Raw genomic sequence first — 25,817 nt, forward strand, 5'->3', positions numbered from 1 at the left:
TTACTTGGGTCTCCCCAGATGATACAAGTTTCGCCAGTTTCTCATAGTGCTTCTGATCGCGCAGCTCCAAGAGGAGATCACCGCTTGCCATCCTCGACGCCTTATATCTCGTACCAAGAATTTCAGTCAAAGACTTGGAAACACGAAACGGTGAAAAGGTTCGCACTGGTTTTTCCGAGTGAACAACATGGAAACGAGGGAAGGTGTGGACTTGGCGTCGGAAGAACTGAAAGACATCTTCGGTGCGTCCTCGTTTCTGGGGGCGATCCAAGAGTTTAGGAAAAGCATTTTCCATAAGTGTAGTTGGGTGTTCGGCCTGCGATGCCAACCACCCACCATGGAGCCCAACAAAGGGACGTGATAGAAGTTCCTGCAAGAGAAGTCCTGCGAACGCCAGCCGCCACATCGCTGCTATAACCAAATACAACGTAACCAAGACTGGCCCGGCACACAAGGTCAACCCTTGCCACCGGGAAACTAGAAAGTGAGGAGAAGTGAAGAGCAGACAGGAAAGATGAAAAAGGCGAGAAAGAAAAACGATGAATGGAAAGGACAGGAAATGGCGACTGCCGATTTCCCCCAGGTGGGTCAGCCTGGAGGTGCCGTCTATGGGAAGCAGAGGTCAAAGAGGTGTGTTGCCTCCGCCGGGGGGTCTTATACTTCCAAACACCCCGCATCAGCTCAACCCCCAGGATCCCGCTTTCCCCAGACATGGCTAAGCCATGCACGGCTACACGCGGGAGGGTCCAACCCTCATGTGCTCGGGTACATGGCGTCGCAACACACCAGAAGCCTGCTTACGCAGACGCCCCTGCGGGGTTGAAGTAATGTTTAACAGTCTCGGAAAAGAACAGCAGTTTGCGATAGATAGCGAGGCACTGGAAGTAGTAAGGGAAGACATCTACTTAAGGCAGGTAGTGACCGTGGATCCGGATCATGAGACTGAAATAATCAGAAATATAAGAATAGGCTGGGGTGCGTTTGGCAAGCATTCTCAGATCATGAATAGCAGGTTGCCATTACCCCTCAAGAGAAAAGTGTATGACAGCTGTGTCTTACCAGTACTCATCTACGGAGCAGAAACCTGCAGGCTTACGAAAAGGGTTCTACTTAAATTGCGTACGACGCAACAAGCTATGGAAAAAATAATGATGCGTGTAACGCTAAGGGATAAGAAGAGAGCAGATTGGGTGTGAGAACAAACACGAGTTAATGAGATCTTAGTTGAAATAAATAAAAAGAAATGGGGGGGGGAGGCATGGGCAGGGTTTGGGCAGGGCTGTAACGAGGAGTGCAGATAACCGATGGTCATTAAGGGTTACGGACTGGATTCCAAGAGAAAGGAACCGTAGCAGGGGGCGGCAGAAAGTTAGGTGGGCGGATGAGATTAAGAAGTTTGCAAGGATAACATGGCCCCAATTAGCACATGACCGGGGTAGTTGGGAAAGTATGGGAGATGTCCTTGCCCTGTAGTGGGCGTAGCCAGGCTGGTGCTACTGCTGCTGTTGATGATGATGAGCAAGAATGAAACAATGAATCCGTCTGTAGAGCCGAATCGCGGTGTTCAAGTCCTTTCCTAAGGGTACGTGAGCAGCCATGCTTAGCATCTAAATTGGCGGGCTGCTTGGAGGCCAAATTGAAACATGCTTCTTTCGCTTGCGAGCATCACTGCCAGTTGTTTCCGCGATCGACCTGGGAGCCCGGCCTTGCGAGTTACGGCTTGATCGTCGCCTCCCCCGACTGTCAGCCGATGTCCTTCCATGGTGTCATCCTCAAAGCGACGAACCTCTTCGCCACCGTCTTCTTTCTGGCACTCCAGGATGGTTTCGAAATCATCAACGTCGTAGGCAGCCCAAGCAGCAGCAGGCTGGATCGCTGGCTGGCAAATGAAGGTAGCCGTCCTGGGTGCACGTAGGTGGAATGTCAAGACAGGCAGCTGCAGCCCGTTACCACGTGTCACCGTTTGGTCCAGCAGTTTTGTCTGCTTGAAGTATTTGAAGGATCAGGAGCTCCCTACGCCATCATTTCTCTGGGAAAAGCTTGCGCTATCGTTCCGAAGAATAGTACGAAACCTGCGCGAGTTAGGTTTACTGCCAGGCCAGATATTATAATACCTCCGAAGGGGCATGTGAACTCTATAGATTCGGCAGTAGCGGTGGTTCCGAGACGGTGTCAGCGGGATGCCAAGAAGGACCACTGCAGTTCGACGACGCCCTTGATATCGCTTCGTCTTACGCTTGACCTTGTGTCCTTGCATATCCGTTATCAATGGCCTCTTTGTGGTAGCGACCAGTGTTCCAAGGACCGTGGGCTTGTTGTATTGGCAGTGCTTTCACCTAGTGCCGTTCGGAAAGGGCAGGTGGCTGCCGGCTTGCTTACGTCACTCCCTGTCGCCACTACGGAGCGTAGGCCATGCAGGGCATGTGCGAAAAAAATGATGTGTCACTGCGGCTGTGCGAAATTGGTGACGAATCGGGTGGTTCTATGATGATGATAATCACGGCCTCCTTTTGCGGCGTGTACCTACTCAGGCAATAGGCCAATGGCTGCAGTGCCTCATTCTTTCTTTTTTATTCTTGTCGCATTGCTTTAACCCACTAAGGGTTACAGGAATGTTTTAATCAGGAGAAAGAATAGAACTTAAAAGCGAAAATAAGGCATGATAATGCGGCAGTTCTGTAAATCAGGATATAATCATTTTAGACAGCGTATTCTTATAACGCGTAATTTTCATACGGATAGGAAATTTGGAGCTTCAAAATGAAATAATTTTCCATTGGCAATTCTTGCAAAAAATTCGATTAATAAATGATTCATTGTGTTACCTGTCCTCTACATCAGTGGTACGGCTGTAGAAATGAAAGTTAAATACTTCCTTCCATTCATTTCCTCCACTACACACCAGGGAAAGGGATCTATATTAAGCCACAACAGCCACGACAGGGCGACGCCGGTGGTCTTCACTGGAGACATTAGGGTACTAACAAAAAAACCGGAGCACCACTGGTTAGTGACCTTTACATAAAATGTTTTCAGTGTGTGCCTTGTCATTTGCACGCCTAGCCAGTCACCACGGTCTACGAAGACAGCTGATGATGTGTTTACGAGTGTCAGCAAGAGGGATGAACACGTTGAACGCTTCTCGTTACGCCCAGTGTTTTTCGACTCACCCGTCGGCTCTCACCATCGTGCCAAGTGAACAACACTAACAGCAAGAAGAGACCCAAGAATACACGAAGCATGCATTCATTCGATGCATCATCAAGTCGTAACATGACATCCGTGCAACCGTGTGAAATTGTGCTATTGGTGAACTCCTATCGTTACGAACATTGACATTTCTGGCGATGTGTAATGTGAAGAAACTCTTCTGCTAATGGTGATTGTTAAGTGCAGCGCAAAAGACCAGCGTACACGTGCGTTGCATCTAATAAGTTCAATGTGCTTTTGTGTCTCATTGAAACAGACGACGGAGTTGCACCGGGACATTTGCGTGATTACGTCACACTTATATAAACATCATATCGCATTGGGGTCATCAGTTTTAGATTTGTGTAAACGATTTATCACAGCTACGTTAAAGGGACACTGAAGAGAAAAATGATTTCTTCTGCATCAGCAAATTACATTTCTACAACACCAAAACTACCACTCCTACCACGATAACACTCTTGGTAAGCCAGAAAAAGGGCTAGAACGAAATACTTGTGGCGACGCCTTTTGAACTTCCCGCACCTAGTCGCTGTGACGTCATGGATTTTGATGGCACCTTCTAGGGCCTACTTAATTATATAGCGGTACAGACTGACTAAATTGTGCTCTAAAGGGACCGAATATTAAACATGGCAAGTTTCGGGGACATTTACACAGCCGACGCGGCCCAAATGCGAAAACGTGCTTTGGAATCACTGACGTGACATTGACGTACCGGAGTTGGGGCTTCGAGTCAAAATTCAAATGCTGATACTTCAACTTTCATTTTCTCATCTAATAATAAAACTATTATTTTGAAATGACTGCCTGCAAGGTTCTCAAACAATGCTTTATTAGTCCAATCTGATTTATTGGGTCGCTTTAGTGCCCCTTTATTATGTATAAATAGTTACGCCAAAAACGTTTCCTCTGCTTAACCTCACGCAAATAAATAACGCAAGCTGCATGGAATGCGTGAAATTAGTTTTGGCCAATGTCCGCGCGCCAGGTCGCACCGCGGTTTGTAGCCAGAAGGACCAAGCTTAGTCGAATCCATGTTTTACAACACATCATTCCCATTGCTGACGGAATCAGGCATCATACGTACAGCTGCCATAGACACTAGCGCCAGAGTTTCCTTAGTAATTTTTGCGGGAAAACCTTTGAGTTGCAGAACTCGCTGCACACTCTCGGCTGTTGGCGCCATCTAGCGCTGTGCCAGAACAACGATCACGCATGCTATTCCGTCAAGTGCAGCTTCCTGTCGTAGAGAAAATTTGCAGGGGTGTACAGCTGTCATTTTAAGTAAGCGTCTGCGTTTTTGTCTCTTTTGCTGTGGTCGGTGTTTGTGAGCCATATTTTTCGACACGGTTTCATGCCAAATCGCGCAGTATTTCTTGTTTCTACAACGCTAACAGTCTGAATCCCTCAGTGCCAGCACACGGGCGATATCTACAGATGTGTCGGACAAGCGCAGCCAGCGGCTGCGTATGTGGGACCATGGCCCCGTAATTTTCGGTGCGTAACAAAACACTCAAAGAATCGTACAATGGTTTCGTGGGGACTGAACAATAGCCCTGAGTGCGCAGGAGATTTACCCAGGTCTGTAATGCAAGAGATGGTTAGGAATCAATTGTAATTTCTTGACAATTCTTTGCGCTTGCCGAGAAAGCGAGATAGACGCTTACCAATTTCGTGGATTGTGTCGTATATTCTGTACGTTTACGTACCTCCTCCCAGCCTCCCACACTCACTTTTGAATTCAGCGTCTTCTTGCCAGTGCGTTTGCTCCCTTCGAGCAAAATTAAATGAGGAAGAAAAATTTGCAAAATTATGGCGAGAAATTTTGTCGCGAGAATTCTCCAAGCGGAAATAAAATACATGGCCAATGCTTCTCCTGAGAGACCGCGCGTTCTCTTCAAGACAAAAATAACACAAACTGGTCATGAATGCGATCGTAAACTTTCAAGAGAGCGTATTCACTTGTGGCGTGCGCAGAAATCTAGCTTCGCAGCTGCCGGCGCTTTCAGCTGTTGCATTGTTCCTATAACTCTTCGGAAATGGGCAAGGATTCACGCCATTTTAACGTCGTTCTATACACGGTGCATCAAGTAGGTGCCTATTTCCAGAGTTCCGCTCATTAGGCTTTCAGATATTTTTCACAAGACAGGTTTCTAGAGTTTCAAGCACTTTGCCACTTTTCACAATGAATCTTGCAAATGTTTAGCTTGGCCAACTCTCTGTTCCACACACAGTTGCTTACTCGGGCAATACTTTGTTCCTATTTCCAGTAATTTGTTTTACCGAGGCTCTTCTTAAGCTCATTAGAACATATGAAGAATCGTAGGTTTGAGTCATGGCCATCGCCAATTTAGACGTCATCATCCTTAATACGTGACGCACTGATATCAGTTAAACTGTTCATCACACCGATTGCAATATACCTTATTTTCACGTAAATAACGCGACAGTGAAGATAACGCGAAAGGGAATTATCAGTATCAGAAAAAAAATCTGTATTAGTATTATAACGCGAAGCGCGTCCGAAGACATACAGGAGGCGACCTATAATATCGGAGTGTAGCCGGGCTTCAATCAATGTTACAGTGAAACGCCACCGCAAAATAAAGTACAAGGAGGAGTGCTGAAGTTTCCGTCACTGTCGGCGTGAACGACACCAACCCCCCTCCTCCCCCTCCCCCCCCAATGCATCCTACGCACCAATATTATTGGAAAGGTAGCAGAAAATGCCTGCGACATAATCGAGCACGGCAGCTCCTTTCAGGGATGGCGCTGTGTTTACTGCGTGACTTCGAATACTGCTCGCTTGACACGCCTACACAACAGCGCCCATCCTGCTTCTCAAGATTGCTATTAAGGCGCCGTAATTAACCCGACTGATGCGGCACAAGAAGCGTTCTAAATCAGGATAGGATTAACGGCGCAAAATTGAGTGACAGCCCCTAGCTCGTAGCTCTGGCGTGAGGCGATGTGGCAGCGGACGCGGATAGCGCGGCGACCAGGCCAGCCGAGCCAGGCTCTGCGTGCGAAAGGTCATAGTTAAAAAGCCGCGTTTGATTCGAGTCACGCGCGCGAATATAACACGAGGCACGCTCTCAAGCCAAAAGATTCGAAAAAAAAAGAATTCGTGTGAATACGGTATACAATCTACCACCTTTATATCGCAGTGCTTGGCGCTGCCGAAATCATTCGTTATAGAGGTCACGTCGTTGTAGAGGTCGCGCGCTTTGCTGCTCACATTAGAACCGGGGCAGAAGTATTTATTCGTGTACTGTAACTTCCGTTGTATAAGTGTTTGCTGTAGAGGCGCTTTATTGTACCTATATGCAGAAAAATTGGAGGACGCTTCAGCTTTGCCTCTAAGAGTGGGATATTAGCATTCAAATATTCTTGGCTGCTTCTCATGCTTCTCGGCTACAGGAGCGTATGCACCCGTAATGTTTACCGGAAAACGCAGGCCTCGAACGCAATGCACGAAGGCGGGCTTTGTGGTAGAAACGCGACCTTTTGCGTGGGCCTTGACGTGACGAAGGCGAGCGCCAGCTGGAGGCATTGCAAGGAACCAGGTGCGTTATTTCGTGGCCCCAAGACACCTGCACGCCGGCACGCGCAAATGGCGGCCGCCACGGCTTGTCTGTGATTGGCATAAACGCTGGAAAAGGGGCTTCTTTGAATTTTTGCGCAACAGAATTATGTTTTCCCGTATGTCAACGTACAATACGAGAGCTATCATGGCCGGGACACAGTATCTTGAAAGCCATTTGCGACGAGTACAGAGTCCGGACTGCGCTGTGTTTTCGCGGCTTAGTTCGCGTTGATGCGAACGGCGGCTGATAGCGCTGTGAGACGCTGTGTTAGACTTCACAGCCTTCGGGATCATCCCGAGTCGCATCGAAACAGCTTATAAAGTTTCTTCACCATTGTTATTATTATTATTTGGTTTGCACACATTAAAACAGTCACAGTGAAGAGGAAGAGAGCTAGCTGGAAATCGCCACAAGGAGGGGCACAACGCATGAAAGCTCTCGAAGAGAAAAGTTGGGGAGTCAAAAAAAAAATAGTTAATGATGCGATCACCGCCATTGTTACGTCGTCGCCATTGTCAGCGCCTTGGTGCGGTCCTGACGCAAACACTCGCGTCAGACAGGCGCAATGGCCTGACGTGTACAAGAGTCCTGCTGATGCAACGTATATATTGGAATTTATAGAAAGCAAAGCTATCCTGAAGAGGATCAATAAATGCTATACACCTGTTCATCTTCTGTACCTTGTTTCGCAGCAAAGTGATTGCGCAACTGCCCAGAAAGGTGCCGAGTCGATTACGGGTCCGCTACGTCCATTACAGTCCACCGAATACACTGTCTCTCAGGTCGGGCAACTTTGCTATGACACCTATGAAGACACACTCTTCGGGCTGGGTTCACTTCACTATTGTACTGTCTCTAGAAACAACCCGTTCTTTTAGGCAAGAAACCAACCACAGAAAAGAATATCGCCGAACGCAGGGAAATTACGCACAGAAAGCTTCGCTATAACAGAATAATTATGTGCTTGAAGGGGTTTAGTTATTGCAGTGAAGGTATGCATGCTCCAGGTGTCACTTTTTGTCTCACTACGCCATAACGTAAAGAACGGAGCCGCCCGTGAGCACAAACTTAGGGTCAGCACTTAAGGTGCTATACATAAGCCGATTTCATAAACGAGGTCTGTCATGTTTGAGGAAATCGGCAAGGCAGCAACCGCCACCAGAAACAAAGTAATTAAGAATTTGCAAAGAAATCTTTGCTTAAGAAACGTTGTTACATCTGGTAAGGCTTTACAGAACATTAAGCGGTTTTCAGTGGCTAGCTGGCCGCAAAACGTTTTGTGTAACAAATTGTCTCGTCGATCTGGATACGTTTTCCGCACTACTTTGTGCATTTTCTGGACAAATGTTAGGTATCCTAATGCGCGTACATTAGTCGGAGTCTTACGCAGGCTCCCCTGTAAATAGCACGAGGACCGGGAAGCGTCGCCGCAGGTATTATTGATATTTGTCATCCAGGGGAGGCTTTGTGTCCGGGTTACGCGTAGATATTTTAAAGACGTAAGTTCAGACACAGGGTTGCTATTACTATAGTAGGAAAACTTTGCGCTGACGTTCTAACGAGTGAAAGCCATTACATTTATTTGGATTAAGCGGCATTAGCCACGTGCTCCACCAATCGATAATAAGGTCATGCTCATGTTGAATTTTTACGTTGTCATGAGTACTAGAACACACCCCGTAAATTGCACAATCATCAGCAAAAATCTGCCCATGAGAAGATATCTATCATGTGCACAACGCATATAATAATGTTTTTCCGAATAATTTTTCTTGTGCGGTAAATCATTATTATATATGTCAGAACACATAGGCGACCGAGAACACTGCCCTGCGGCACACCATAGGAAACGTGAGAGAGGAAGGAGGAAAATTATTAACAACGGTGAACTGCAGCCGACTGATAAGAAAGTTCCGCATCCAAGATAGCGTTAGTGAATCTTAGCATGAAGAAGATTGTTAAGAAATTAGTCGGAACAGAGCTACGTGATCAAAGCTCTTTAAAAAAAGAAATGCAGTCAGTTTGCAATTTTTTTTGTCCAGGTTAAAGTGTAATTCAGGCTTGAACTCAAATTGTTGGGCTTTGCACGGTAAACCCTTCTTAAATCTACGTTGGCTGGCAAAGAAAAAGTTATTATGCTCCAAACGATCGTAAATAGGGGAGTCGATATGCTCTAACATCGTGCAGCAGCTGGAAGTTAGTGAAATGGGTCTGTAATTGAGGGGTTAATTTCTATTGCCACGTTTATAAATGGGAACGACCTTCGTGATTTTCCATTCACGGGGAAGCTTTCCTGTCGATAGCTATTTGCGGTATGTATCATATAATACTTTATTTAAGACTGAGGTCGTATTTTTAGTACGTTTGAGTTAATCTCGTCAACGCGTGCTGATGTGGACACTTTCAGTATATTTATATGGAACGCGCTGCCATCGATAGTGATGTCGATGGGCTACAAAAAGGGATAGTGAAGACCAGCCACCTCAGACACGTTTGAATGGTCCTCTATGGCGTATATTGATGAAAAGAATGCATTGAACGCGTTAGGCCAATCTTCGTCTGGAATTGAAATGTGGTCGTCATCATGCAAGCTGACGTTGCTGTCGTGTCGATCCGGACCCATTGATTATCAAATATATTGCTACGGAACAGCCGCCACAGTGTGGCTGCCCTGAGGAGAAGGAAGACGACATGGCCACCGCTTGATATAGCGTCGCCATCATTGCCACCGCTTGTCTACGTGTAAATATATTGTAGACTCGTACGTCAGCTACACGTAATATTAATTTGGTGGAGGTGGACGTTCCCCGTACCCGTCATGGAGCTTCTTAGCGGTCGCAACGGCGACAGTGCAACTTCGGCTCCTGCTGGCGGCACTTCCTCTACGCAACCGTCTCCGCCTGCAGCCCCGACCTACGTCGCCATTTCCCCACCTCGGGATCCTGGTGTTTTCAACGGAGTCGGCAGTCCTGATGTTGACGACTGGCTCCGCTTATACGAACGTGTCAGCACCAGTCACAGGTGGGATTCGACTATTATGCTCGCGAACGTTGTTTTCTACCTCGACGGAGCTCCACTTGCATGGTTCCAGACTCACGAAGAGGAGATCTCGAGCTGGGATCTCTTCAAAGAGAAGCTCCGCGACCTTTTTGGCAATCCCTTCGGTCGTCAAGTCAATGCCAAGAAAGCCCTAGCCACACGTGTACAGACGTCGACCGAGTCCTACGTGTCCTACATTCTCGACGTCTTGGCCCTCTGTGCCAAGGCTGACCCGACCATGTCTGAGGACGATAAGGTAAATCACGTCCTCAAAGGGATTGCTGACGACGCCTTCAATTTACTGGTGTTTACCAACGTCACCAGCATCGATACGATCCTCAAGGAGTGCCGCCGTCTTGAGCATGCTAAAAGCCGCCGGTTATCCCAGCACATCACGCGACTTCCCAACACAGCTGCTACGTCATCCTGTGACGACCTCTTCCTCCAGCCGTCGCGATGTGACAACTTGACCCGCATTATTCGTCGTGAGGTCGAAGCGGCACAACCGGCGGCCCCTTCATTTCCGTCACCTGATCATTCTCCGGTGACAATCTCCTTGATCCAGGCCATCGTCCGTCAAGAGTTATCCAACGTCGGCCTGCACTCCATTCGTTCCGCATGCTCGGAACCTCTCTCCACGCACGGCCCCACCGCGCCCCTCTTACTCTTATGGACAGCGCAACCCCTCCGAATGGCGAACCGTGGACGACAAGCCGATCTGTTTTAACTGCCGACGCATTGGACATGTCGCTCGCCGCTGCCGCAGCCGCTGGACTTCCCCCACACGCTATTCTCCTAATTACCACCCTAGCCCCTCTAGTGCGTCCTTTTCCTTCGCCCCTTCTATGCCCACCCCATCATCTGACCCTGCGACGCCTTTGCCACGACCCCGCTACTCCCGATCGCCTTCTCCCTCCCGTCGTCAATCTCGCTCGCCCCCGTCTCGCCGTGCTCCTTCTCCGACCTACTCGCCGCGCCCCCGACCGGAAAACTAGACAGCGCAGCTTCTGGAGGTGAAGCTGCAAAGACGACATTGGCTCAAAATCCTCGCTTCACCTTACCGACGCACAAGAATCTTTTGGACGTTCTCGTCGACAATGTTCCTGTGTGCGCGTTGATTGACACCGGGGCGCATGTGTCCATTATGAGTGCTGCTCTTCGCCGTCGGCTCAAGAAAGTTCTGACGCCTGCCCCGAACCGATTTGTACAAGTCGCCGACGGAGGGACTGTCGCTATTGTTGGCATGTGCTCTGCCCGACTCACCATTGCTGAGAGACACACCGTCGTTCTCTTCACCGTCATCGAGCATTGCCCTCACGACCTCATTCTCGGTCTGGATTTTCTTGCCCATCATTCTGCCCTCATTGACTGTTCGGCCAGCTCACTTCGCCTTGACTTGCCTCTTCTTGCCGACCCTGTGGACCCGCCTCCAAGCCATCTGAGCTGCATAGATTTTATTCGCCTACCACCTCACTCTATGACACACGTAGACTTGTTGTCCTCACCAGCTGTACCTGACGGCAATTACGTGGCCGCACCAATTCCGGCCGTTATGCTTACACATGGTGTTATCGTGCCGCACACTGTGCTGAAAATTACTGGTAACCGCACCTGCCTTCCACTCGTCAATTTCGCGCTAACCGCGCAAGTTCTGCCTCAGGGGATCTCCTTGGCTATAATTCGCGCTTTGCAGGATGATGAGGTCGAGCCATTCACAGTGGAAGATCGTTACCGCTCAGCCCATACCGTGACGTCATCGCACAGTACTGACGTCGACATGAAGAAGATGGTCTCCTCTGACCTTACACCTGCTCAAGATGCAGCCCTTTGCCGCGTTCTTGAAGGCTATCGCGACATTTTTGACTTTGACAATCGACCCTTAGGTCAAACGTCCGTCGTGACCCATCGCATAAACACTGGCGATGCGAACCCTATCCACCGACGTCCATATCGTGTTTCTGCGTCAGAACGAGCTGTTATCCAACAGGAAGTCAAAAAGATGCTTGCAAAGGACATTATCGAGCCTTCCTGTAGTCCCTGGGCTTCTCCCGTCGTACTTGTCAAAAAGAAGGATGGCACGTGGCGTTTTTGTGTAGATTATCGCCACCTGAAAAAAATCACAAAAAAGGACGTGTACCCTTTGCCACGTATTGATGACGCTCTAGACTGCCTGTACGGTGCCACTTATTTTTCTTCTATCGACTTACGGTCCGGATACTGGCAGATATCCGTCGACGACATGGACAGAGAGAAGACTGCATTTGTTACCCCTGACGGCCTTTATCAGTTCAAGGTGATGCCTTTCGGTCTCTGTAAGGCGCCCGCCACCTTCGAACGAATGATGGACTCTTTGCTTCAGGGGTTCAAGTGGTCCACCTGTTTGTGCTATCTGGACGACGTCATCGTTTACTCACCCACATTTGACTCGCATCTAGACCGCCTTTCAGCGATTCTTGACGTGTTCCGCCGCGCCGGTCTCCAGTTGAACTCGTCAAAATGTCACTTCGCTCGCCGCCAAATCACCGTCCTTGGACACCTCGTGGACGCCAGAGGCGTGCGACCTGACCCGGACAAGATTCGCGCCGTTACGAACTTTCCTGTTCCGAAGTCTACCAAGGACGTTCGTAGTTTCGTAGGGCTGTGCTCATATTTCCGACGCTTTGTGAAGGATTTTGCGACCATCGCCCGTCCCCTTACCGACCTCTTGAAGAAAGACGCCCTATTTTCTTGGGGACCTGACCATGCCGCTTCTTTTTCGCAGCTCACTACTCTCCTTATCACGCCTCCAATTCTGGCCCATTTTGACCCGTCTGCTTCAACGGAAGTTCGAACTGATGCCAGTGGTCACGGCATAGGAGCAGTATTAGCACAACACCAGCGTGGACATGATCGCGTTATAGCCTATGCCAGCCGACTTCTATCACCCGCCGAGCGCAATTATTCAATCACAGAGCGCGAGTGCCTCGCTCTTGTGTGGGCTGTTGCCAAGTTTCGCCCTTACTTGTACGGACGCCCCTTCTGTGTCATCACTGATCACCACGCGCTCTGCTGGCTATCCTCGCTCAAGGACCCCACGGGACGAGTCGCTCGCTGGGCGTTACGCCTGCAAGAATATACCTTCTCCGTGGTATACAAGACGGGACGCTTGCACCAGGATGCCGATTGTTTGTCCCGCTACCCCGTCGACGACCCGGCTGATGCGGACACCATCACTTGCGTTTTCTCTGTGTCCAAGTTGCTCGAAATCGGCAATGAGCAACGCCGCGATCCTTCCTTACGAGCCCTCATCGACCATCTGGAGTCAACGCCTGGCGACGCCTCCCTCCGGATGTTTCTCCTTAAGGAAGGGACACTATACCGCCGCAATCTCGATCCACACGGCCGTGACCTTCTGCTCGTAATTCCATCCCACTTGCGGTCGACTGTCCTCCAACAACTTCACGACGCTCCCGTGGCTGGACACTTGGGCGTCTCGCGCACATACGACCGTGTACGCCGTCGCTTCTTTTGGCCGGGTCTCGCTCGCTCCGTGCGGCGCTACGTTGCCGCTTGTGAGCCCTGTCAGCGCCGGAAGAAGCCCTCCACACCTCCAGCTGGATGTCTTCAGCCGATCGACATCCCACCGGAACCCTTTTTCCGTGTTGGTCTAGACCTTCTTGGACCGTTCCCTCTCTCGGGCTCCGGAAATAAATGGGTCGCCGTCGCTACTGATTATGCTACGCGGTACGCAATCACCAGAGCCCTCCCGACAAGTTGTGCTACTGACGTTGCTGACTTTCTGCTCTATGACATCATTTTAGTGCACGGTGCCCCGCGCCAATTACTCACTGACCGTGGCCGCAGCTTTCTGTCGGCAGTCGTCGAGGACCTCCTCCGCTCCTGCTCGACTAAGCACAAGTTCAGCACGTCCTACCACCCACAGACCAACGGCCTCACGGAGCGCCTCAACCGGACCATCACCGACATGCTCTCCAAGTACGTCGCGACCGACCACCACGACTGGGATCTTCACTTGCCATATGTGACGTTCGCGTATAATTCATCGCGTCACGACACCGCCGGCTATTCACCATGCTATCTCCTATATGGCCGTGAACCCGCGTTGCCCTTGGACACATTGTTGCCCTCGGCCACACGTTCAACCACTGAATACGCCCGCGACGCGATCGCACACGCCGACCACGCGCGCCAGCTCGCCCGCACCCGTCTCGAGGCCTCGCAGGAGCATCAGAGACGCCTCTATGATTGCCACCATCGCGACGTACAATTTACTCCGGGTTCTCTGGTGCTTCTCTGGTCCCCCATTCGACGTGTGGGCCTTTCCGAAAAGCTGCTGTCCCGCTACACTGGCCCATACCGTGTGGTGCGACAAGTGACCGATGTCACGTATGAAGTCATCCCCGCCAGCCTCTCAGCGTCATCGTCGGCTGCAAGTGACATCGTTCACGTGGCGAGACTAAAGCCCTATCACACACCTTTCGCCGCGGATGTGTAGCTTAAGCACCGGGACGGCGCTTCTACTGCCGGGGGTGATGCTACGGAACAGCCGCCACAGTGTGGCTGCCCTGAGGAGAAGGAAGACGACGTGGCCACCGCTTGATATAGCGTCGCCATCATTGCCACCGCTTGTCTACGTGTAAATATATTGTAGACTCGTACGTCAGCTACACGTAGCAATATTTTTGTTGCGTGTATGGTGATGGCAAATTGTGAGAAAAATACTTATCTCTGGCAGTGGGTACTGCCGAGCAGTAGGTTTTCAAAAAGTCACTGTAGTTTTTCCAAGATGTTGAAGTGCATGCGCGTTTTGGGATTGCACACAATCGCTTCTTCTTATTTCTCAGTCCGCTAAGTGATTTAGCCAACCGCGGGTTGTTTTCAATTGGTATTTTAATTAACGAAACGTGTTGACTAAATAGTGACATTAGCTTGTTTCTCAACAAAGCCCAGTAAACATGAACTGATCAGTTAAGGAAAGGAGGAAGTAAAACACCAGCAGGAAGTTTTCAACTTTAGCATTGATAATGTTGCAGTTTTTTTCTGTTATAATCTCCAATTATATTTCTTCTGGCACCAGCAAAACGGGACGGGGCTTTAAGTTTACTTGCAGTCACTTGCAGTCACTGAAGCCATTTACATATGTTGTAATTTCAACCGTATTATGGACAGTTAGTGCTAAATCCGGTATACTAAAATCACAAGTGGGCTCGCTGACGATTTGCGGCAGGTTGAAGCCCAATGTTAAAGTAATGAAATCAGAAGAAAGGCAGCACGTCGACCACTACTGCGTCCAGTTTATGGAGGGACGGTTGAAGTCGCAGAAGAGGCAAATGCTTTCGGCCGAACAAGTCTTAAAGGCGGGAGTTACGCTGTTTCAGAGGTCGCCAACAAACAACAGATTATAGTCTGGAGTACCATAACAACAACCTCTTCATAATTTCTCAAAACCAGTCACCCACGCAACGAAGACGATTTCTAGGTTAGCGTATAAATCAATTAAATACGATAGTACATTGTCTTCTTAACGCCTATAAGTACGCCTCCCCCTCGTTAATTAGTGTGATAACATCGGCAAATATTATACATGGTGTGTATGGGGCTGATTTCATTGTCTGAAATGTCAGGATGGGGCCATGCTTCCGTGAAGATGATACTGTCAAAACCTGTATTGTCAAGGAAAGAAGGGACTTGATCGAGCATTCGCATTGGGCTTACAATATTCTTAAATGATGGTGGTAGTGACTGTACGATCCTCTGGAGACTGCTGGCAATCGTGGTTGCTCTGTAAGGATTGGGGTCGGGCATGAGATAGATGGTAACTGGCCCATGCCGTCGTCCAACTCATCCACGCTGAGGACGTTGTTGAAGGGAGAGACTTGTTCTCATCGACAACGAGGAATATGGGATTTATTTAAAGTATCTACCTGAGAACGTTATAGTTCATCAGTCTAGCATGTCTGAAAGAGACTGCACCCTCAACAGTTGCGCAACAGCTGCTTAAAAACACTCTGTCCTCTCTAGATCCCTGGGTGAGGGAAGCCTTTCAACCTTCGACCAATGGGAGCGTCCAAAGTCATCGTCATCGACCCGCCTTTGAGGGGGAGGATTTACACACTCACTTCCGCACAGGTTTCACTGAACACACCGAGGTGAGAGGGTTCTGGCAGACAGGGGTCTTGCCCTGAGCAGGCGAGAGTTGACCAGAGTTCCAGGGTTGTCCCTGAAGTCAGCAATCGCCGCGTCTGTCCATTGACCGGTGATTTCTGGGGCCCGTGAGACCGCACCGCAAAGCATCCCCTTCCAGGAATTGCCCCGCTCCAAGCAACCGTAAAGGCGACCGCGAATCAACCAGCAATACTCGGCCCGCCGACCGCGTCTAGACATGCCGGCGCCGACGGGTTGTTGATGAGGTGCATTGTTGTTTTAACGCGATAGCGTTAAGGAGCTCGTGTCGCAGAAAAGCCGGTGTCGTCGGCGTCGGGGTCGGTGTCGGCGTCGGCGTCCGCGGCGTTGGCCGTGAGCGATAAATCACGGCAGGCACTACATAAATAAAAAGCAACTTCCAAGATGGGCTGGGTGGGAATCGAACCAGGGTCTCTGGAGTGTGAGACGGAGACATTACCACTGAGCCACGAGTTCGATGCTTCAAAGCGGTACAAAAGCGCCTCTAGTGAACGCGGTGTTACCTTAGAAACGAGCTGTTTCTAAGGCTCAGGCGTGCGTCGCTTGCTCAGGCGCACATTTCGTTGTCGCGCCGAACGCTGCGTTGCTCGACGCTCACCGCGTCCGATGCGGGGCGCGTAGTCGCTGCGCCGTAGCCCATTGTCTTACACCCCTTGGCGGGTCGACGGGAACGCTGTCGCGTTCCACTCTTGAAGGCGAAGCTTAAGCGTCCTCCAATTTTTTACAAGGGGCGTCGTCGCAGCCATAGAGTTTCCTACAAAATTACTAGAGGGAACTCTGGCGCTGCAGTCGTTGTCCTACCATGGGAATGATGGGAAGTACATGGATTTGTCTGATCTTCGTGCTTGTGGATTCAGACGTTCTTGTGGCTTTGTATATTACGCTATATAAATCTTATTGTCGTATATTTCAGCGCAATCTATATTCTTCGAAGTGTAGAAGACGCCGGGGAACGCGTACAATTGCTATTAATTGCAATGATTGAGCTTGTTTATGTGCCCAAATCGAAACGCACCAAGCGTCTCAAAGCACTGGCATGCCCGCGATAAATTCATAAGTGCGTTTCATTCGCTTCTCGATACATGCATCTGTGGCTTAATGGTTTCAATATCAGGCTTCTGTACTAGAGTCCCTGTGTTCGAATCCTGCGGTCGGGCAATTTTAATGATGTTTATTTAATTATTTATTACGGAATAAACTGTTGAAAATGACGAGTTTACTAAGTCACAAAGCCGTTTGAAGCCAAAAAGGACGAAGTTTAGGCAAATCCATGTACTTCCCATAATTCCCATGCTGGGACAACCGCTCCCATTGTAGCTCACGTAGACACTAGCGCCAGAGTTCCCTCTAGTAATTTTGTAGGAAACTCTATGGTCGCAGCGGGTCGGGAAGCGTTCCAAGGTTGCTTCTGCGAAGCTCGCCACTCTCGCAGCTGCAGCAGGCTTGGCAAAATTTCGCAGGTCGGCGCCCCTGCAGGCTGATCGTAACAGCCCGCATGTGCTCTGCTTCAGCTATTTGCTCTGTTGCACTGCTGTGCTAGTGACGTGGTCCTATACGTGGGCTGTGTCTTCTACGCGCATTCTGTCGAAGCTGAGTTCGGAAAACGTTTTTTTTTCTCGACTTCGCGAGTTCTATCAGCTTCCTTCTTGCTTCTTCTGTAGCTGAGGAGAAGTCTTGTAGCATCAAAGACCCAGACCCTTCAAGCTTTCACAAAGCTGACAAGATGCGTTCTTTACCCTTATAGCAGGTAAACTTCGCTATCATGGGCCTCTTTTGCTATCGACAGGCTTTCTTAATCTGTGCGTCCTGTCAAAGTGCGTGTCTGATAGGATTACGTCAAGTTATTGAGAACGGAATTCCACAATTTTCTGCTCGGACGATGCCCAGCCCTTTCCTTCATCGTCCGCTATGTTAAAGAAGAGAAGTTTTGAGCGTCGCATTCTATTATCAGTGTCATCGCACCATGAGGAAATGGTGGCCAATCACTCAGATACACTGCGCATGATATCAGCACCAACTGTGGTGTCAGCCGAGCTTCCGCAAGCGGGATTGCTGACCAGCGAAGTGATTTTTGCATTCAGCAGGCTTGAGTTCCCCTTCAGCGGCCTCCTGTATTTATTTCGAAGCTGTTAGTCCAGAGAGTTAGTCCAGCGAGTATTGTCAGCTATTCCTCTTCTAGATTTGGAAGCTTGTTTATAACTATCGTATTGCCGACACTGACACTAGTTTTTTCAGAAAGGAAGTGTGAGCGCGCTTTTTCTAATTGCTTAATTGCTTCTAGCGCAGGCGCAAACGCTTCTTATTCAGCCTTCGTTAGCGGATAAATTCAAATAATTATCAACACTGTAGAGCCTTCAGCCGCCTCATTTTTGTTCCTGATGCCCCTGGCATGTGGCACATTGCAGATCATGGGCTGGTCCAAACTGCTCGTCGTTTTCGTACACGCCGCCAGTGTGCTCGTAGCGCTTCGTGGAGCCGCAGGGAAGCTGTGCACTCGGGACTTCTGTTCGAAGGTGACGTGCAAGCCGATCAAGGCCAGCGAGTGCGACGGGAAGGTGGAGGCCAAAGCCAGCGACTGCGGCTGCTGCGAATTCTGCGTCAAGCAGCTCGGTGAGCGGAGACTGGAGGTCCCAGTGCTATGTTACAGACTGCCGAACACATAAAACAAGACAGGGACCTTACTATCAAGTGATGTATATTGTTCGATTATTCGATGTAACTATGCCTTAATCAAATGTCCTTTCGTGCGTCAGTCTTTCCCCTTGGGAACATGCCTTAGATGTTTTGGCTCATGAAACAATAGCTAACGATAACTGCAACTAAGAATAACTAACTCTAATGTCACGCATTGAGATTGCAAACATAAACTGAGAGCCAGAATTTTTTTCTGTTTTGTCAATTTCGTTGTACCGCTAAAAATTTTCCCTATCTATATCGGACCACCAAGCGCAGCAGTACGTGCTTGCAGACCCAAAATTTTAACACTCAGTAAGAAGTACTGGCATAAAGTCGCGGATGCGGTACTGTCTAATTTAGAGCTCCTACTTTGTTGCTGAAGAGAAGAAAATTATGGCAATGCTAGCTTTTTTTTAACGTGTTCGATACTCAACAAGATATAGGCCTCGGTGATGTCAGTGCACACCCAATACAGAGTTCTACGAATCGCGTATCCAAGAGACTAATGGAACTTCAAAACCCAAACGCAGCTTTGGTTTTCTGGCACGTATCGCCGATTGCGAGCCCAGCATTCGCGTTCTCTATAAAGCTGCCTATTGAGAACATTGATCTGGCATGCAAGTGACCGATTCTTGGATGCCAATTCGGGCACGCCGCGAGCGCGTTGCATTTGTTATATTTAATTGTGGTCGCATTTTTCAATGGTTTTGGTACTGCTGGCCTCAGGCTCTCTTTTTCCAGAAAATGGAATGAGTGCGTAATTGGTCAGAAAGCATTAAGGCGTTCGGTAATCGCTAAGAGGAATCTCGATTTGAGCGAACCCTTTTCACATCATCTCGAAATCAGCGCTTTATTGTATTGCAGGCTTGGTGACCTGCACAGGGATGTACTAAATTAAACCAAAAATTATAGAATGCCCTAGCACAGCAGAAATTCACGTTTTTCATTAAGCTCCCGTACCGTAATATTTGCAGCCGACTGAACGTGTGTTTTTTGGTTTAGTTATTGGGTGCCGGTAGCGGAAAGCAACTTCAGTAATCAGGCGTCGAGGCTCGTAAGCGTCTCTTGTGATATCACTAGCGGTATCTCTCCACACATCCAGTCATGCCTCTTGGGAAATGAAGCAGAAGACGTGAAGACAATTTGCGGCCTATAATGGATGCTTAAGGAAGCATAAAGTACTGCAGAAGCCCACGCTGGAGGTTTTATACAGTTGAATGTGAACAGCGTCTCATTGTACAAGGACGCGTTGCATGAGGAACCGAGCAGAGATAGAGCCTTCAAACCGCAAATATCTGCGCAGGAGTATAAGGAGATCATGTATTTCGTCATTGCACTAAAGGGGAATAGCTGCGCATAGGGAAAAACAGCTAGGCGAATAAGAAACCATTTGCCACAATTTGCTGTTTGTAATCACGCAGTCGCAATACGTTGTACCTCCTCAATTATTGTTCCTGCTGACATAGAAACACACCTGAATAGGCTCACAGTGTGCCCCTTCCGACAGCTAATCGTTTATGGAGGCTGTCCAGGACCCATCAGAAGCAGCTTTGCATATCACACAGCTGACAGTCACTGTGCCCTCCCGACGACTACTTTGCGTCATTTTTTTCACCACTGCGCTGAAAAGTGTCAGCAACCGAGGTTAAATGGTAGCGTTTTGCGAAAGCCCGCTGATTTTCACCGGACCGACCAGCAACAACTTGCCAATAGCTTAAGTAACGGAGCATAAATCTCTTAAATTTCATGCGCAAATCCGAAATATGTATTTTCTGAAGTCTGCCTCGTTTTAAGGCTGTTTTGATAACTATTTTGTGTCATGGATATTTCGGCTCAAGGGGAGAATCAAATTTTAAAATTGAAATTTGTCATCTTGTTCAGGCAACACATGGTTTTGCCTGCGAACCAGAGCGAAATGAGACGGTAATCTCCTGAATGGGCCTTGGTCTTGCAGGGCTAAAGAGCAACAGTCATCCCCAAGGCAGAAAGAAATAACCAGAACTTTCTAAAAGTATGTCAGATGTATAAGTCACATATGCAATATGATGGCAAGTAACACACATACGGGCTCGTATGAGACAATGACTAGGCCACAGGCCTCCCTTTTATTACATCGAGCAAGCCACACCCTATTACAGTTCCGAGTCTTGATGATATACAGATGAGGAATAGGAAGTAGACATGCAGCACCCACAGGACTGATAACCAGAGTAAACGGTGTACCAAGTAGAACTTAACTGTTCGTGTGAAGTAAAGAAATGCGAAAGACAGAAAAGAAAGAAAGAAACCCAAGGAAATGAGCAGGAGCAGAAGAGGAGGAACAAGTCATAAGCCTAGCAATAATGAGAGCTTCACCTGCTTAAACTGCGTGAATAAGCTGAAAAAACAACGTCGCACATTGTTTAAATACGTTTAGTTCCAGAGGTTTAGGTAATGATAATAATATCGTGACAGACATTGCACAGTGACATAATCTGTTGTTACGTTCGCTGATTACCATAAAAAGTCCGCCATCTTTCCCCTACTAGAGAGCTCTGACACGAAGCACACCCGGACTTTAAATAATGATTTGTAAACTCATGCTTCCTTTTCATGAACTCTTAAAAATTTAAGTGCCTAATTTTAACTCTATAGAAACTTTGAAACCGATAAGAGGAACAAATAAACTTCAGATAAGACGAGGAAATTTCGATGGTCCTTTCGAGTTCGGTGAGGAAAGTCTTCTGTACTCCACCATCTTCGCACTGAAATAATGACTTGTCTTCAGAACAACGAAGCGCCTGCTTGTCTTTCTCTCATTATCATTTTTTCTTTCTTTCAGATGAAGGTGACGTGTGCTTTTCTTTCACCAAATACGGTCTGCGAAAGTGGGCAGTGTGCAAGAAGGGCTTGATGTGCAGCGACAGCACCTTCAGGTGCGTGAAGAACCTCACCCACCATCTTTTCGGCAACGACGACGTGCCAGCTGCAGAAATGGATACGCTCATCGCATTCCAATAATATACCTCGTTTAAATTTAATAACAATCCCTTTTGACATAGTTGCCCAAGCTCGCGAACAAACGTAACAAAACTGCTGCTCTTGCACGTGATGAACACAGACACACAAGCGCACGCAGATGCGGTCCCGACACATTTGCAAGGTTCTCAAGGTTTCTGGTTAACTGAGACGTGCAGGGAGAGCACAGATTTATGACGTGGTGATCAGAATGCCAGACTACTGCCCAGAATCATTCGCACTACTAAGCCCATATGTGTTAGAAAGACCGAGGTGCTTTTTGTGATTGCATAATGTAACCGCACAAACGACAACGGACGAAGAAGGAAACATACTGCTCCGTTGCATTTTTCGCTTGCATACGGAGGTATTGAATAAATTTTTTCATAAAATAAAGTTTTTTCACACCATCCCATACGGGGTATGAGCCATTGCATCTGCTTGCTCGTGGGGCGGGAGGGAGGGGGTCATGAGCGATTGCTGATGATGATATTTGTTGTACCACTCGACTAGACGCCACGTTTTTTCAGGTATGAGTCATTGCAAGGAGCCACTTAAAGGCTGTTTCACATGCTACGACTGCAACGACGAAAATCGGTGCTGTCGCACGCGTCGCAATGCGATTTTTAGATGGCTTATTTTTTCACATTATTGCGATTTCAACAATGCGACTGGTGCGACGCCCAGGGTTGCTTACTGCTAGGTTTCGTGGCACACGCTGCATAATTCTTTTATTGTAATGAATAAAACGTTTACACTATGATGTTATTGACTTCTCTTGATTAGAACCAAATAATATGTACGTTTACTAATCTAAATACCTTAGTTAAGATTTGTCTTGGAGTGCGCGATGGCGGTTTCTGTAGTTCAGTGCGACATCGCGCACGTAAACATCTGTTCGCAGGTGGTTCAGCGGTTCTTTATTCTTCGCTTCAGCGCTGTGTGCTGTCTTATCTACCCTCTATGACCATTTCGTTCTGCCTGCGCTACAACAATATACAATATGACCTATCGACAAGTTCATATAGCTACCCTCACTGCATATGCAGCATTCGGAATTCGGCTGCCACGAAGTCATGTCAGCCCAACAAGATCCTCGCGCTACCCGTGCTCGGCGTCAGCTTCTAGAGAAATGATGCGTGTATATTGCCCGTGATTGCGCATATGTGGTGCCTGCTCCTAGCCGTATTCTTACGCCAAACGCCATAAGAAACACCAACCCGAACGCCAGCGTGTGCCCCTGAACGAAGCCTCAAACGATCTGTGTGATTACGACGTGGAATGAAAATTATGTTGTGAAATTCAACCTTAGCGATAGTCTGGTTCGTCCATCGCCGCGCTTGCGCTGCGAATATATATATGGGAGCCCTCTCTAAATATTTGTAAAGGCGCAAGAACTGACGCATCAAATGTTTCGAGCAGTTACCCTCACTTTTGTAGAAACCTGTACGTTGTAAGATAGCATTCTAAAAGACACGCTTCTCTTCCATTTCGTGGTCCTGTGTCTCGCGCTGGTGGTATACTCGGAACTTCTAGCAAGTATACCAAAGCAATACGCGCTATCCATAATGCAGGATCGTAGGCCCACGGCAGGCGCACTAGCCGTAGAATTTTTCAGCTTTCTGCTCAGCCTCGCATGCCTCTCACGGTTAGCCTGTTTTGTGGAAATAAATATTATTATTATATTACTAATGTTATTGGATATTACAGTCTATTCACTGTAATTTATAGCAATCATCCAGATTTCTTAAGCTAGTCATGCATTTAACCTGTATTAGATCAACATTGTTACGACATGCTTATGGGAGTCATTTCAATCTAGATTGCTCCCCCCCCCCCCAGTACAAATAAAAGTACAAATAAAAGTCAATTTTTATTCCAATTTGGTATTCCTAAACAGATTCTATTGGCAGAATTTTATGCCTGCTTGCATTTTCTGCAATTCAATGTTCAGTGCCGGAAAAACTGATTCCTTTTCTTGCTGTCGAAAGGCTGATTCAATGTCGGTAGCAAGCTATAATTATTCTATTCGAAAGTGTTCAGCAATGACTATATGTCTAAGCTTATCAATGCGTTTTTGTTCCACGAACACAGTTAAGTTGTTCTCTCCCTCTCATTGACAGCCATGCAATGAAACCGTTCACTTTCATAAGTATCAGGATGCAAACATTCTGGAGTTTGTCCTGAGCATTTGTCTGCATTCCTATAGTGTGTATGTTTGTATCAAGTTCTGGTGTACAATCGCAGTGATCTACGCATATTGTTACATTGCAACAAACAAATTTTTTAACTTCGTTTTCAAATATACAATGTGGCCATGCAGTAACGACTACATTAATAAGCAAAAAAAAAACTGCAGATTCAGTGTACGTGTTGGAATCTATGTGAAGTTTTTGTCAAGTGGTCAATTAAATGCTGTTCAAGTAATTGCGATATATACAATTTGTCTTATTTTCAACAATCCAACATGTCATCTTTTCCAAGGTTTGCCTATGCACCGCATAGGTCACAACCTTAATGTCATGTAATCTTTATGCATTACACTGTTCACAAATCATACCGAAACGCAAACGGCAGTTAATGTAGATGCACGCTGTGAGACAACACAGTGACTTCTGTTGAGCAAGGAATGGTGCGAGGTGTATGCAGATTAATGAATGACGTACTTATGTACTTATTTATTTATATACCTCGCAGGCTGCAAGGTTGAAGTATTATGCAAGGGGGAATAAAAAAGTTGTTACAGAAGGAAGAAGGGCACAACATTAAGAAAAAAACCAGCAAAAAAGCAGTAACAATACATTGCACCAACTAGCCCAACGTGTTTTACTGGCACAACATTATACAATACTTGACAAACAATAACAGAAAAAATTACTGCCCATGCACCTTGTACAGACGGTAAACCAGCGAAGCTGAAATGTGCGGCCCCGGTGTTTCTCACTGGGTTAATTCCAATGGTTTATTCAAGTCTTTCGATATTATTGGTTATGTCTGTTTTTCTTAATGAGGTTATGCACATGTTTGGCTTGGTTTTATCACATTGTTTATTTGGAATGCCACACATCGCACTTTGCAAGATCACCATCAGGGAAAGTGCAATGAGTGGTTGATTGCGTTAATCCAGCGGGTCCATCAAAGTCTTTCTAAATTATGTTACGCATTTGTATTTTGTAATGCGCTAATCATAATGGTTATGGCTCAGTTATGCACTGTAGTTACCAAGTGACACACCGGGGCTGCACATTTCATTTAATTAAATACAGGGAAACATTTTTGAACCTATTGGGAAGTCGGAGAGAGTCTGCTGCATGCGCGCTTTGGTGCTAGAGAGAAACGACGTCACTATCGGTCTAGCCAATGGCCCACCACACCTTTGCTGCGAGATAATAATGACATCACGACCTTCTCCTAACCCCGTCCCCCTCTGTGTCCCTTCCCTGCAATAATACGTAGATAAATGTATGTTTGAAATGCATAAGCATTTCTATGTCTACCCAACAAGAAATTTCTCTGTCCATCATGCAAGACGACTGCAATGGCTCACACCTCCTTAAACAATGGCTCACACCCCTGCACTAGGGTTTTTGGGATCGGGCCATGAGTGTTTTGCCTAGGCATATAAAGCTTCACTGTAAAAAGAATGAACACCTTTCTGCTAGAGACCAAGGCGTACTAACAAGTGAAAGTTTATTGAACATGCCGAGTAGATGCTGGTTGACAAGCAATAAATCGAAGTTACACAAAAAGCAGAAGCAAAAACTGATGTGTGTTGATACAGATCCCAACAGAAAACGCATCCATCTTTGAAAGTGTAACACAGGCCATGCTGACAAGATTCTCCCAGTGTATTTGCATCTACAGCTTCCATAATTTCTCTAGGCAGCCGATCTCCACAGAACGCTAGCTTATTCCTCGACAATGCACTCTCCACATCTGAGCGTGCATTGCAGAGGAAGAAGCTAGCATTCTGTGCAGATCGGCTGCCTAGAGAAATTAAGGAAGCTGTAGATCTAAAAATGCTGGGAGAATCTTGTTAGCACGGCCTCCGTTAGAAATGGATGCATTTCCTGACAGGAACCGCACATGAATGTTTGGTTCTCTTTTTTGTGTATGTTCGGT

General features: G+C 47.6%; 1 protein-coding gene across 1 annotated transcript in view; it reads left to right on the forward strand.

Moving 5' to 3' along the window:
• The window catches only part of LOC142559313 (uncharacterized), a 48,682-nt gene extending 26,670 nt beyond the window's left edge, over window positions 1-22,012 (forward strand). The window contains exons 2-3 of the mRNA XM_075670928.1: window positions 18,428-18,632; window positions 21,520-22,012. Of these exons, the coding sequence (XP_075527043.1) occupies window positions 18,428-18,632; window positions 21,520-21,698 (384 nt within the window). The 3' untranslated portion in view covers window positions 21,699-22,012. The remainder of the gene's footprint in view (window positions 1-18,427; window positions 18,633-21,519) is intronic.
• Window positions 22,013-25,817: the final 3,805 nt, after the last annotated feature.

The sequence above is a fragment of the Dermacentor variabilis genome, chromosome 10 (genome assembly GCF_050947875.1).
Source record: "Dermacentor variabilis isolate Ectoservices chromosome 10, ASM5094787v1, whole genome shotgun sequence".
NCBI lineage: Eukaryota > Metazoa > Arthropoda > Arachnida > Ixodida > Ixodidae > Dermacentor > Dermacentor variabilis.